At 37.9% G+C, this 15903-nt stretch overlaps 1 protein-coding gene, 1 long non-coding RNA gene and 1 other non-coding gene across 3 annotated transcripts; 1 reads left to right on the forward strand and 2 right to left on the reverse strand.

Moving 5' to 3' along the window:
- Positions 1-3764: 3764 nt before the first annotated feature.
- TRNAI-AAU (transfer RNA isoleucine (anticodon AAU)) lies at positions 3765-3838 on the reverse strand. Its single transcript has one exon. It is a non-coding gene; the product is annotated as a tRNA-Ile (tRNA).
- Positions 3839-3986: 148 nt separating this feature from the next.
- On the forward strand, positions 3987-4514 carry LOC113725358 (LOB domain-containing protein 21-like). Its single transcript, XM_072073096.1, has one exon. The coding sequence runs from the start codon at positions 3987-3989 to the stop codon at positions 4512-4514; it is 528 nt and encodes a 175-aa protein (XP_071929197.1).
- A 1914-nt stretch (positions 4515-6428) lies between these two features.
- Positions 6429-14293, reverse strand: LOC113730331 (uncharacterized). The gene is made up of 2 exons (XR_003458314.2): positions 13877-14293; positions 6429-6758 (listed from the first exon to the last, which is right to left on the reverse strand). It is a non-coding gene; the product is annotated as an uncharacterized lncRNA (long non-coding RNA).
- Positions 14294-15903: the final 1610 nt, after the last annotated feature.

Here is a 15903-nt window from a genome sequence, read left to right on the forward strand (position 1 = left end):
CCACAAAATAATATGCTCTGTCAGGGCATTAGTATTAGGCATTAGGTGAGGCCAAGGCTCTCGGCAAATCCTCTCTCGTCTTTGCGCGTGTGATGGATTTGTCCGGTAAGGTCCAAATTTGCGACAGCGGAAGTCAATGAATTGCTATATAGCGTTTTGGTCATGGAGTTAAAATCTTCTCAAGCGGGCCCTTGAATCTTGTAGTAGCTCCATTTATATCTCGTTGGATTTCTTTTTTGCTTTTCAAATGATGATTTCACTAATGGATGGACATCCATTAAGCGGAGTTTCAATTATCAATGTTTTGACAAAAATATTTTTAATTTGTGAAAGATCCAGATGCTGAGATGCAATAAATATGAATGCATGTATTCATATGATATATTTAGTAAAATGTTAAGTGTATTAATTAGGACAACACCTGTTAAAAAAAACCCCTTATGGCCCGTTTGGTTCATGGACCCGGATGAGATAGATTGACTCATTCTTGGATTATTAATTCTGAGTTGAGTCATTTTCACATAAATAATCAAAATTATCTAGTGTTTGGTTGGTTCTGAGTTGGATAGGATATGTTGGGAAATAATCCTGTCCTGTATTTGGTTGAAAATTGGATGAAATAGTATTAATATTTTAATGACCAAAGCACCCCTTAATTTGTAGATTCTTATTAATAAAATAGTTTAATATTTTTAATAAAAAGTTTAATATTTATAACCTTTATTCAAATAGAGTAGTTTGAAACTTTAGAATTATAAAGCAAATCAACGATTTTAATATATAAAATTTGCTTTCACTGAAACTCAACCCATTGGAGCCATTAGATTTTGACCAAGTTTTTGAACCTAAATTTGAAATCCAATTAAATAATGGGCTGAATTTTGGCTAAATTAGGGTTAAATCGATTAAAACCTAACCCGGTTAAGAACTTTAAATGAGCCAAAATCAAGCTAATATAGAAGTTTTTTTAAGGCCAAGTTTGAATTTATTAAAATCCTCTTATATATAGATATAGAATTTGGTTTAGAAAATAATTAAGCTAAGTAAAGGTAATTTGGTTCAAGGAAAATATAGTCTTTCTATTACGATGTTAGTATGGCAAATTAGTCAAAAAAATGTAAATTAATTAATAGGCATAAATTAGTCAACTTTTTAAAAATAATGAATAGGAGCAAATTAGTAAAAAAATTTTAACATTATTAGTAGGGGCTAATTAGTCCCTTTATTATCATATTATTATGTGAGAGTATGGTTATCTAAATCATTCATAAGTGCAAATTAGTCCAAATATTGTTATACAGGTAGTAAGGGCAAATTAGTCAAACAAATTTAAAATTAATTAGTAACGCAAATTAGTCCATTTATATTATATGATCGAGCAAAAGCAGGGTTATATAATTATAAGAATATAAATTTATATTTTTTGTAAGGATAAATTAATTTAAAATTTTATCATCCTATGCATCCTGCGATAACTAATATCACCTCTCCCATGGGATTATTTTATCCCATAAACAAAGGATTAATTCAGTTAGGTAGGATGCATGATTCCATATGTAAAATGCTATTAGGATGATACAGGACGATTAATCCGATCCTGTATCATCCCACGAAGGAACGGACACTTGACGATTGCCATCAAACCAAGTAATATCTCTATTGTACGCATACCGGATCAAGCCATTGTCTTTTACATTGTTTTCTCTCTCTTTCGGTGGCTTTGCATAAGAGCAGGGAAAAGAAATATGATCTGATGATTGATTGATCTGAGAGGTCGATGATTTTGCTCCGAAAGATTTTGGTCAACTATGGGAAAGTAAGGGACCAAATTAGAGACTGTAATGCTCGATCTCAGCCCGATTTGCGCAAATTGCAACTTGGATCAGTAGTATTAATTGGCCGCATGTGCAGCATTGCTTTCTTTCTCCTTGCTCCTGGGCCATATTCGTATTAATTTGCAATTTGGATTTTGGAGAATGTACTCTTTTTTTTTTTTTTTTCCTTCCTTTTCCAGTAACGGTAATATTAGTATTACTTAATCTACTCCATTTTACAAAAAGGAGAATTAAATAGGCTGTGTAAGAACATGATTCTTTGAATTTTTATCACTGCAGGTGGATTTAAATCTGGAACCTATAACCCCAAATGAAGATTTAGTCCCCTTTTTGCGACAAGTGATCCAAAGCTCAGTAGTTGAGTTTGGAGAATGTACACATACCCTATTCTTCACACAAACCTCTATGTGAACGTCATTATCATGTCAAGGCAACCATTTTGCGACACCTGTAATGGCGTGTTAATTTCAACGCGTGCAATTTGATGGACATAAAGCCACGACTTGCCTCTCAGATGTGCGTGGGGGATGCCCAAAAATTCTTCTTCAACAGGAGGAGCATCCAGCCAATGCTACTGTTTAAACATCAACACTAGTGCAATATATATAGTTGACTATCACTAAAGATCCATTGAACATTTTCCTTTTGGGGATCTTAATGAGTTCTAATCGAGCGCAAATTGATGTGCCTGGCTAGATGTGATCAAGCGCAGGCTTCACCTCCAATGGAGGCAGATCATTGCGCTTGTCATGATTTGCCTAATTACATATATAGCAGAGCTCGTTAGTATTCTTACATGCCAAAATTTCAAGCGTCTTTGAGGGGCTCGCAGCATATTTGCAGCTCACGATTTATGGCCTTTTCCATAGCAATTTATACTTCAATTACAGTAGTGTAGTCTATCTCAAAAAGATTCCACCTCTACGATATTAAGCGAAAACCACCTAATCCCGTGGTACTGTACTAGGAGAGAAAAGGGCTCGAAGCAAATGCAATGAAGAAGAAAAAAAAAAAACGCGGATTCGAGCCCGGCGGTGGGAAAAATAAAAAAGGATGAAATTAATTTTAGTCAAAAGTGTCTAAATGCAGAATGTGCATTAACTACGAGCAGGTGTGTGTATTTACGTGTTAAACTGGGAGTGAAAGTTAACATAAATGAGAAAACGAAAGGTTGAAAGAAGTTGTGTAATTTGGTCGTCCGGTGCCATCATGGATGTGTGTGTGTGTGTCAAACGTGAAGCAATATAAGTGGTGGGAATGAAATGCGATTTCTCATTGAAGGATTGTAATTCAATATGACCTTGTAAAAAGAAGAAATAAGGCATCTCATCCTCTTGTTTTTTTTTTGTTTTTTTTTTTTTATCGCCCTTCCCTCCCACCCAATATGTGTACTGCATCCGTTCAAATGCAAAATGAATTGCAGATTTTGATCTGTGTTTAGGCCTTTATAGGTTTCCTTCTCATGGATGAGTCCAAATATGAACCGTCTCGAGGGTTTCTTCTTTTGTGAAACTGAGGCCCTTTTTCTCCAATTGAATTGAAACCTACTTTTGTTGACGAATCATCATTTCCCTATAACCTCATGAGGCCACATTGTGTAGTCTACTTTGTCTGTTGAACTATCACGTCTATTATCTAGTGATGCATATGTCCTGCACTTGAAGATGCACCCCATGTCTAATTATTTCCAACATGCTAATTTCCCAATCCCTAGAGTTTGTTGATATGAGGAGGGAGCAAAACGGTCAATTCCTTTCGGTTGCCAAGTCCTTTTCAAAGGTCTATGTAGAAATGGGAGATCAATGATGGTTTCGTCTCCTCCTAATTTTGAAGGATGTAGAAGATCAATTGAGCACAAAAAGGTATCCATCCATTAATTTTGAAGGATGTAGAAGATCAATTGAGCACAAAAAGGTATCCATCCATAAATGGCCCATGCAGGTCTCGAACCTGCGACCTTCGCGTTATTAGCACGACGCTCTAACCAACTGAGCTAATAGGCCAAGTTGTCGCTAGGTTGTCTAGGCAAAATTCTGAATTCACACCAGTCCCAGACTCTTTGAGCCCTATAAATAACGCAGGCAGTGGCAGTACTAACATATCTTTTAGAGTGAACGAACAAAGGAAGAAAGAAAGAAAGAAAGAAGAGCCATGAAGAACCAAGAACCTCGTTCAAGCTCTTCTTGTGCCGCTTGCAAGTTCTTGAAAAGGCGGTGCATCCCCAACTGTCAATTTGCACCGTACTTTAGGTCGGACGAGCCCAATAAGTTCGCCAAAGTTCACAAGGTATTCGGAGCCAGCAATGTGAGCAAGATTCTGAATGAGGTCCCTGAGGAGCAAAGAGAGGACACCGTGAATTCGCTCGTGTACGAGGCCGAGGTACGGCTGAGGGACCCCGTTTACGGTTGCATTGGTGCAATAGCTTCTCTGCAGAAGAAGATGGTAGAGCTTCAACATGATCTGCTTCTTGCTAAAGCTCGTCTTGCCTACTGTGCCACCACTAAGCCAGCGCCCACTTCAGCCATATTCTTGGAGGGTCCTTCCAATATCGCTTCCAACATTGATTTTCCGGCTTCTGCTGGCTTGGAGTTGGAGGAGGCTTTCTATCACAATTCCTCGGTCATGGGTCAAAATGCCAATGGATGGATGAATGAATTAGGCCAGTTCCCGCTTGTGTGATGTGACACGCTCACATTCCTATTTTTGCTTCTGATTCTGTAGGGGCTGCAAAAACAAACCTGATGTACTTTGCTCTTTGATGATGTACTGCTATAATTTCTAATCTTCCATTGAAGAGAATTTATCCTTGAAAAGGCAAAGTACTATCTATACCTTTTATCTACTCTCTCTCTCTCTCTCTCTCTCTGTGTATATATATATGTATGTAATGGTGCCTATTTCTTGTTTTAGATTTTCAGAACAGAAGGTCTCTACCATTTTAGATTTCCTCTTTTACTATGTGAATCTTGCGCCTCTTCTGAAAGTATTACTACTAGCTTGCCACTATTTGACGTGCTGTGTGAATAAGAAAAGTTATAAATATGCTAGTCGTTCGCTTAATTATGTGACATGTTGATACATTCCAAACAGCGACATGTTTTCTTTTCATCTTTTTTCCAGTTCCAACTTCATGAGGGGAAATTTAACAACATTTTATTAGTAAAATTTATATTCATCGGCGAGCATGAAATTTCTCGAAATTTCAACTGCTTCTCCTTTAAGCAAAACATATACCGTGTGGTTTTTTAGTGTTTCCGCGCAGACTAAAAGAACCTCTGTTCCATTTCACCTGTTGCCAGGGTACGACGGACCAATGTAAACCTGTAGTTGCCTTGGGAGACCGGATTTTACAAATGCCAAACCACCAACAGAGATGCCATCTTCAGGACGAAACCAGAGTCCGCAAACCTGCGCAGCGCCGCAATGCACTGACCATCGTCCCATGGGGTGACTACTGCAATTCATCATTGTTCCAATTGCATTTCTAATGTTTTGCTAATATTTTCTTGAAGAATTCTGCATAAACAGTACTGATCGTGTTTGGACTGATATTTTGTCCAAATAATGACCTGCCTGGGGGGTACTGTAGAGAATGAGGACACATCGCCACCAAATTACAGTTTGAGAGGGTAAACAGTAAAAAAGAAAAACAAATCAAGGGTGAAAATTCTCTGGTTAACGACTACCTAACTCACCCCGTGTCTATTCCTTCCCATTTTGATTTAGCTGAAGCAACGTTGTTGTATGCCCAAAACTTTCTTCAACCGAGCTTCTCACTTCAGGGAAGTTGAAATTCCCTGCCACAAAACTGAGGACTGCTCTCGCTAGAGATGCGGACAATTCTGTCTGCATTGTGGAAGGAATCGGCTGTTCCCATAGCATTGAAGTGTAGGTTCCACAACCAGAACTTTACGAGTAACTGTTTCAAAAATAGGAGTTTTTTATTAGAATCATGTAGTAAAAACAAAAGGGTAAAGAATGTTTCTTTGTGACTCTGTGTTCAGATTGGTCAAGAAATCCAAAAAATTACCGAATACCAAAAGGAGGACATTAGAGATTAAATTCAACTTACCTTCTCATTTCTTTTCTCTTGTTGGACTATTTTATTTTACATTTCCCCAGGAGCAATTTTGTGCGTATTTTTTTTTTATTCATATGATATTTGATATGTATCGCCCCTCCTGGGCAGCTCGTCTGGCAGCGCACGCCTCCTTAGGAGTGCTTGCCAGGGGTTCGAGTCGTGCAGGGTTACCGTGTTCGGGGGGATGGGGCCTCTCCTCTCGGGCCGCAGGGGATTAGTCGGGCCACCTTCGGGTCTTGACCCGGACACTCCTGTGTCGATAAAAAAAAAAAAAAAAAAAAAAAAGATATTTGATATGTATCACTGTGTATTGGCACGTTTTGTCCCATTTGATGATTTGCAATATCGTGAAGGCCAGCCGAATACGAGGGTTGAGGGCTAGATGGTAGGTACCCTGTATCTTTTACTCACAGATAGGCAATCCTCTATGTCGGAAAGTACAAACCTATGTGACCAAATTTGGGAAAATGATTTTGAGTTGTGCCAACCTGGGCGTTATATCCCTCAGCTCATTGTGCATAACATCGTTTCTTAAATGAAAGAAACAGTTCATTAAACTTTAATCTAAGCATTCAGCAACCAAAATCAGGCTAGCAATTACACCTTCTACTGCTGCAGATTTGTTGAAAGTCACATGAACATACTAGAAGTAAATTGAGTAATGTACAACAACTAGAGCAACAACAAATATTGACAACAGCTAAGACTCTGTAAATTCAATTGATGTTCTCCTACAAGCGCTTAAGAACTAAGCACTACTTTGCCAGTCTTTGGGGTGGGCTTGTAACTGCTCTGACTTCCGAGAGTTACATGTTGATGGCATCTCGGCTACATCTTCTTTCCTGTAAATTGAGTAGATCACAAGAAAAAAGCTTTAGCCTCGTACAAAACAGCCTCAATGTGATAAGAAGCCAAAAGTTACATTTACGTATCAACATTTCTGCTGTCCAGCAGAGGAGAGGAATCCTTTTCCTCCCATTGTACCGTCCATGACAAGCAGCTCGAAATGAGCACAAGGTTGTGCCATAGGAATACAAATTACTGTGAGATCATGAAGTGGCAAGTGTTCCACAGTATGCTACAACCACTACTTGTGCTTGGGCACTATCATTAAGACGAGCACATTCACTATGCACCACAAGCATTACTTAAGCAGGCGATTTTGCTAAAACCCAACCAAATTGTATAGCTAGTGAATGTGAACCATGTTTGATCAGGATTATGCACAAAACTAATACAGATTACCAATTAAGCGTGAGAAGAAAAGGATGCTCAATGGGGGTAATACGTTATTTAGTGTTAGACCAATGCAAAGAACACACTAAACCTAGAGTTTTGTCAGTGTTCTCACTCAGCTAATAACATATTACATACACATAACCAGTGCATGACTAGTTTGGGAGATATATTTCACCTTATTCCAGTAGGTAAACTTCATAAAAAGCATGGCATAATATTCCCGCACAAGAGGCCACACTCAGTACCTCGTAGCTTGTGCTTGCATGATACATACTACAAGATCAGAAATCAGAACTACTCGTATATTGGATATGTGAAGTATTGTAATACCCATTGATGGAGATGTCATCAAAGGTTCCGAAGAACCCTAGTTAAGCAATTCTCAAAATATTTCTAATAATGCATGTATTGACAACATTTTCTTGAATCAACAAATCATTCATGATGCTTAACTTCAGGGAGAAAACAAAACCATCATTACAGAAGAAGGAAAATTGATGCTGCTAGAACTTCATTATAAGATTCCAATGAATTACATTCAACAGCATATGTAGACACATTAAATTGGGGCTGTATTGTCATATTTCAAAGGACCAGAATCTTGAAAAGGATTACGCACCTTAACAGAATCTACAATATGGTTAAGGAACTAATGTGAGCAACTCATTTCAAAATGATATTTGCATAGACTGCAGGCAGTTCAATGAACTAGAACTGACAAAAAGCAACCACTGACCTTCAAATAATCAGATCATAGTTTGATCAACTAGTTGTGGACTTAAATCATCAGTAAATCCCTAGCAAGGGGAAGAAGATCAGGACACCCAGTTAATGTAAGCCCAATGGTGACAAGGCCATCAGCAATAAATTTTTGGTTTTTGTTGGTTACAAACTAGCAAACAAAATCAAAGAAGACATCAAAACAACTACGCAAACTGTAGAAAAGCATCATAGAGTGTATACATTGGAGACCGTCCCAAACATAATTCAAAACTTTATGAGCCACTATAAGAACCAACGGTATGTAGCACAAAAGGAAGGACACTTTTAAGGCATCTTCGCTGATACCTCTAGCATACCTTACAATAAATCATTTTCCTCTTTGTAAGATGCAAGTGAACTTAGATGACCAAATGCAGGAAAATCATGACCGCAGAACAACCGCCTAGTATTAATATAAAAAATGTAAACGATAAATCTGTTAGAAATATTTACCGTTGTTAATTAATCATATTTGTTTATACTACCTAATAAGTGGAGTTAGTGGAATAACTAATGGGATTAGTGGAGTACCTAGTGGAATTGCTAGTGGAGTGAGTGGAGTTATTGGGATAGTTAGTGGAGTTAGTGGGATAGTTAGTGGAGTTGGTTTAAACTCTATAAATAGAGTAATTTTATGTTATAAGTTGTGTGAGTTTTACAAAGAAATAAACATTTTGTCATTTGCTTCTCTTATTATTTGCCTCAATACTTGTATCAGTGGTATCAGAGCCGATGGTTCGGTTGGACGGTGACTCCAAGGTAAAAAGCCAGTGGGAGTGGTAAGGCGTGGCTTGGATAAGAACGGGGGGAAAAAAAATTATGCAGACCTACAGTGAGGCAAGGGCACGTGAGCTCTTGAACAAGAATCGTACACTCCAGATTGAAGTGGGCTTGATGCAGTGGATGGGCTAGGAAGAGAGGTCCAATGTGGAAGAGATTCACAATTGAGGAAGAGATTGTTGGGATATCAAGTGTGAATCAATGTCCCACATCGGAAAGAGATGAGTAGAATGAGGAACATATAAGTGGGAATGATCCATAGATCCAAAGCCTTAAGGTTTTGGGTTGGATGTGGTATCAAACCCATGGTTGTGGTTCCCATTCTAGCTCATGGTTAAATTCTCCCCGAGTTTGGCTCTCTCAAAATCCAACAAAGTGGTACCAAAGCTAGGCTTGTGAGTGAAAACAAAAATGAGTTGTGAGAATTGTGTTAGTAAATTACGATGGCCACTGACAATTTTGTGTAGCCAGCAATTCCTCGCTTTGATGGTCACTATGATCATTGGAGTATGCTAATGGAGAACTTCTTGAGATCCAGTGAGTATTGGTAGGTTGTCGAATCTGGAGTAGCAGAGCCAAAAGCCAGAGAAATATTGTCAGAGGTGCAAAAAATGGAGTTGGAAGCATTGAAACTGAAAAATCTTAAAGCTAAAAATTATCTTTTTCAAGCTATTGATCGAGCCATTTTGGAGACAATTCTTAGCAAAGATACCTCCAAACAAATTTGGGACTCCATAAAGAAAAAGTATCAAGGAAATGTAAAGGCGAAGCGGATGCAGCTTCAAACTCTTCGGACCGAATTTGAGACTTTACGCATGAAGTCAAGCGAATCAGTCACTGATTATTTCGCAAGAACGATGGCAATCGCTAACAAGACGAGGATCCATGGAGAAAATTTGAAGGACGCCATCATTGTCGAGAAGATTCTTCGATCAATGACAACAAAATTTAATTTTGTTGTATGCTGTATAGAGGAATCGAAAGATATTGATGCAATTTCAATTGATGAGTTGCAGAGTTCTTTGTTGGTTCATGAGCAAAATATTAACCAGCAAGAGAAAAAGGAGCAAGCACTGGTGGCTTCAACAGAAAGTCACTCAACATGGAGAGGAGACAGAGGTAGAGGCAGAGGCAGAGAAAATAATAATCGTGACAACCAACAACAACAATACCAGCACCAAGAAAATCAATTTCAAGGAAGAAGAAGAGGACAAGGAGGCTATCCATTAACAAATCAAAGGCCAAAGTCAGTAGACAAGTCCAATGTTGAATGCTACAAATGTCATAGATATGGCCATTATCAGTCTGAATGTTGAACTAATTTGAATAGACAAAATGGAGAAAGGACTAATTTTGCAGAAAAAGAAGAAGAAGTGTCTCTTTTGATGGTGTGTCACATGAGTGAAGAAACTCAACAAAACACGTGGTATTTAAACACCGGTTGCAGCAATCACATGTGTGGAGATAAAAAAGCATTCTCTGAATTGGACGAGTCATTCCGTAACACTGTCAAGTTTGGTGACAACTCTACAATTTCTATTATGGGAAAAGGAAGGGTAATTATCCAAGCTAAAGAAAATTCTTCTACCCACAACATTACTGATGTTCTTTTTGTTCCAGACTTAAAGACAAATTTGCTTAGCGTTGGTCAGTTGCTCGAAAAAGGATATGAAATTTCAATCAAAAATGGTGTATGTCAGATTCGAGATGCAAAGTTGGGCTTAATTGCTCAAGTTAAGATGACGACAAATCGTATGTTCCCACTCTATTTGCAGAACTTGCCTCATTCATGTTTCTCGACAAAATCGAAAGATGTGGCATGATTATGGCATTTTCGTTATGGACATTTGAATTTTGGTGGACTGAAAACTTTGCAACAGAAAAATATGATAGCTGGTTTATCTCAAATCACAACTCCTTCAGAAGTTTGTGAAGAGTGTGTTGTTGGCAAACAACATCAAGATAGCTTTCCAAGAGGAAAATCGTGGAGAGCAAAAAATATCTTGGAGCTGGTTCACTCTGATCTATGCAGACCCATAAATCCGTCATCTAATGATGAAAAACGTTATTTTATGACGTTTACTAATGATTATAGTCGAAAAACTTGACTCTATTTTTTGCAGAAAAAATCTGAAGCATTTTCAGTGTTCAAAAATTTCATGACTTTTGTCGAAAAGGAAGCAGGCAAATCCATAAAATTTTTTTGCAGTGATCGTGATGGAGAGTATAATTCATAAGAATTTTTAAATTTTTGTAAGGGGTATGGAATTCAGAAGCACCTTACAGCAGCTTATACGCCACAGCAAAATGGTGTTGCAGAGAGGAAGAATCGTACAATATTGAATAGGGTGAGGAGCATTTTGACAAAAAGTTGTGTTCCAAAAAATTTTTGGCCTGAAGCTGTCAACTGGAGCATTCATATATTGAACAGAAGTCCCACCTGTGCTGTTAAAAATATGACGTCTGAGAAAGCATGGAGCGGACGAAAACCAACAGTGGATCACTTCAAAATTTTTGGATGCATTGCCTATGCTCATGTTCCAGAGCAAAAGAGGACAAAGCTAGATAACAAGGGGGAGAAATGCATTTTTCTTAGTGTTAGTGATCAATCTAAAGCCTATAAGTTGTATAATCCTATCACCAAGAAAATTGTCTTCAGTCGAGATGTAATTTTTTATGAGAAAAATTTTTTGCCATGGAGCAGCAATATTATTAAACAACAAATACCTGCTGATTTTGATGGAGTTGATGAAAAAAATAGGCAGCAGTTGACAGAACAAATTCCACCAAATGGTTTAGATAATGATCAAATTCCTGAATAGTAGCAGAAGATAAAGGACGGCCTCAACGTATTAGAAAAAGACCTGCATGGATGATTGATTATGAGGTAACTGGAATTGATCAATCTGAAGACCCACTTACATATTTTGCACTGTTTTCCGATTGTGATCCTACAGTTTTTGAAGAAGCTATCAAAGATTTGAAGTGGCAGAAGGCAATGGATGAAGAAATTGCAACTATTGAACGAAATAACACTTGAGAGTTAACCAATCTTCCAGAAGGACAAAAATCTATAGGTGTCAAGTGGGTGTACAAGACGAAATTTAAGGAGAATGGAGAAGTTGACAAGTACAAGGCACGTCTGGTAGCTAAAGGCTATAAGCAAGAGGTTGGAGCGGATTATGGAGAAGTCTTTGCTCCAGTCGCAAGGCATGACACGATTAGGATGATGATAGCCTTGGCAGCACAAAATTCATGGCCTATCTTCCAATTGGATGTGAAATCAGCATTTTTACATGGTGATTTACAGAAACAGGTATTTATTGATCAACCTCCTGGTTATGTGAAGGTTGGAAGTGAACATAAGGTATACAAACTCAAGAAAGCATTATACGGGTTAAAACAAGCCCACGTGCTTAGTATAGTCGTATAGATGCTTATTTTTCTATGGAGGGATTTAAGAAATGTCCATATGAGCATTCACTTTTCATAAAGATTGGAGATGGATGTAAATTGCTGATTGTTTGCTTATATGTTGATGATCTTATTTTTACTGTGAATGACAGTGCCATGTTTGAGAAATTCAAGAAATCTATGATGACTGAATTTGATATGTCTGATCTTGAAAAGATGCATTATTTTTTGGGTATTGAAGTGGTGTAATCTGCTGATGGAATTTTTGTCTCTCAAAGAAAATATGTGCAAGAAATTCTGAACAGATTTCAAATGTCGAATTGTAATTATGTTAGTACGCCAGTTGAAGTGGATTTAAAACTCATCAAAGAACCAGGAGGAAAGAGGGTTGATAGCACCCTTTACAAGCAAATTATGGAAAGTTTGATGTATTTGACAGCAACTAGACCTGATATTATGCATGTTGTAAGTCTTATTAGTAGATACATGAAAAATCCAAGGGAGACACATCTTCTAGCTGCCAAGAGGATTCTTCAATACTTGCGGAGAACCATTGAGTATGGATTATTTTACAAGAATGGTGAAAAAATCAGATTTGTTTGATTTTACTGATAGTGACTATGCAGGCGATTCTGATGATAGAAAGAGCACGTCTGGATATGTGTTCATGATGGGTTCAGCAGCTATTTCATGGTGTTCAAAAAAGCAACCAATTGTTATGTTATCAACAACTGAAGCAGAGTATGTAGCTGCAACCGCCTGTGCCTGTCAAGCAATTTGGTTAAGGAATATTCTTGAAGAGTTGCATTTTCAGCAAGAAGGAGTTACTACAATTTATTGTGACAACAGTTCTGCCATCAAACTCTCTAAAAATCCAGTTCTACATGGAAGAACCAAACACATAGATGTGAGGTTTCATTTTCTAAGGGAGCTCACAAAGGATGGAATAATTGATTTTCTTTACTACAAAAGTGAAGATCAGATTGCTGATATAATGACCAAGCCATTGAAGTTATCCATGTTTCAGATATTAAGAAAGCTGCTTGGAGTCTGTGCAGTTAATAAATCATATTAAACTGAATGTTTGATAAACTTTCAGTTTAAGAGAGGGATTGTTAGAAATATTTACCGTTGTTAATTAATCATATTTGTTTATGCTACCTAATTAGTGGAGTTAGTGGAATAACTAGTGGGATTAGTGGAGTACCTAGTGGAGTTAGTGGAGTGAGTGGAGTTATTGGGATAGTTAGTGAAGTTGGTTTAAACTCTATAAATAGAGTAATTTCATGTTATAAGTTGTGTGAGTTTTACAAAGAAATAAACATTTTGTCCTTTGTTTCTCTTATTATTTGCCTCAATATTTGTATCACAATCGAGCCAGTCCAGCCAACAAAAGGGAAAACTTCCAATCATGCCAATGTAGAAATGAACAACCGCCTCTTTCCTCTTTCAACCTTCAAAAAGAAGTCCGATAAAAAACTCGAGAAACTCTGTTAGTGATTATCTACAACTCAATCCTAGCCCCATCAACAGATTCAACATAACCAAAGAAAACTATACACAATAAGATCCTAATAGTAAATGATGATGAATGTTGGGAACCAACGTGACATCACATTCTCCATATTCCAACCGAAGGCAATGCAAATCCATTCAGCATCCTCATAACAATAACGAATAAAAAATTCCCCAAAATGCGAGAAGATAATATGCTGAAATGATAAATCCCTGACACTCAATCATTTGTGCAACTAGTTAAATTTACCTGATCAGGAAGCACTTCCGGAAGGCCGCTTCAAGTTCTCAAGCTAAAGCTGAGCCTCCAGAAACATGTTCATTTTCTCAAACTCCAAATCCTTCAATAAACTCAGGCCTCTGCTTCCCCAACCCCCATCAACTGCTGCTGCTTGGCGCTCTCAATCCTCTCGTAAATCTCCCCACACTTCAGTATCGGCCCCGCCAGCTAACGGATGCTGCTCCGTTCTTTGCTTCATTCCATTTCCACCGCTGTACTTCTAGCGTCTTCTATCAACGAAACGTCGAAAACACTTGCCTTTTAACTTCTAGCACTACTGCGACATGGACGAAAGGAAAACTGGTTTCCTGTCAGTTGCAGGCTTCCGGCTTCGTGATCTGTAGGACTCCTGAGAGCATTGGCCTGGGGGGCGTTTGAATCAGCATGGGCTTGTTTGGCATAGGCCCCATTTTCCCAAACACTAGGCTAACAGTCCATAAATGGGTATGAAGCCCATTTGACTCGGGTTTTTATGGACCCAACACAAGCTAACTCGGACGAATGTTAAACACGGGGGCCTGAAACTTCCAACGGTTTGTATAATCGGGATTCAAGGGTACTTGTTAAAATATAATTTAAGTGTTATATTTTTTAAATATAAAATTAATTAAAGAAAATAAATAAATACAAGGGAAGATAGGCAAGATTAAATAGGAAAAGTATATAAATGTAAGAGAGAATAATAATTGTTATTATGTGTAATAATTACAAGAGAGGGTAGGCAAGATTAAATAGGAAAATATTAAATGTGAGAAAGAATAATAATTATTAGTATATGTGCACATATTATAAGTTAGATGAATACTAGGAATGTTAACGAGTTCCCTAAGAGCATCTATTAAAAAAAAACCAACTTTGAATTATATAGTAGTCAACCAACGACCCTTTGAACTGCTGTTAGCCACCACAAAAGACTTTAAGTCTTGGTGGGGTGGAAAGTCAAGGTCCCATTAATGTGTCACTATATGTTACTTTTTCTAAATTCATACGGTTGCGTAATGGACTCTTCTTATCTAATAGTAGTTTAGCCTCCGTCAATTTTTTTTAGGCTCCATTGGGCCTTCCCCTCCAGTGTAGGCTTTTTTTTGGATAATTTTTGGTATCTCCCCTGGAATTTCTCATAATGATTTTTTTTTTGTTGGGATAATTTTAGATACCTACTCTGAAATTTCTAATAATTTCGCCGACTTTTCTTGATATTTGAAAAATTACACTAACCCGTGGAATTGGGAGCCTGATTGCTTACATCAATATCACACGAGGATATCAAGGGACTGAAAAGAACGCAAGGACATTATGAAAGCAGAACCTCCTAAATGAGACCGTTTACCCGGCGACCGACGTCAAGTGGTGCTCGCTGTACCCTCCATGACATTAAGAACCGCAGAATTTGGTGTTGGCCGTTTGCAAAATTTTCAAAGAAAGAGTCAGCGGTGCCCAGGAGAAGATTAAAAGTTACAGCCTGGGCAATTACTTTGTGATGTAGTTTTATGCCGTCCAGCAATAATGCCCAAGAGAAGTACTGCTTCAGAGTCTCTCAGACTTTTTGGATTCATGCGAAGGTGCGCTCTCCATCGCCGTCTCTATCCCGAAACTTTTCAATCCAAAGTTTCAGAAATCGCTGCTGGATTCTTATGCCGCCTTGATTTAATAATGCCTTCCTTCCTGTCATGCCAGAAGAAAACTGCTCCAGCAGCTCCAAGAAGTCCTGATAGGGGAACCAACAGTATGAATTTGACCACCGTTTTCATACCAAGACACTTTGACCACCATTTCGCATCACTTCGAAGGCAAAAATTGTAGTACATTTTGATTTTATCTGTTCCAGTCTTTGATACAGTCCTCGTACAAGTAAATGAGGCGTCATGGATGGATGGTACTCATATTACATGTTAACCCATGGGTGTATGCGTACCAATCATGAACCGACAAAATAAACTAAACTTGCCAGATCAATTTATCCTGACATTGCCATGATCACAACAAATCATTATCGG

Source organism: Coffea arabica, chromosome 2c (assembly GCF_036785885.1).
Source record: "Coffea arabica cultivar ET-39 chromosome 2c, Coffea Arabica ET-39 HiFi, whole genome shotgun sequence".
Lineage (NCBI taxonomy): Eukaryota > Viridiplantae > Streptophyta > Magnoliopsida > Gentianales > Rubiaceae > Coffea > Coffea arabica.

Excerpts from the sequence above, each read along its gene's own strand:
- LOC113725358 (XM_072073096.1), top strand. The coding sequence starts at position 3,987 with ATGAAGAACCAAGAACCTCGTTCAAGCTCTTCTTGTGCCGCTTGCAAG.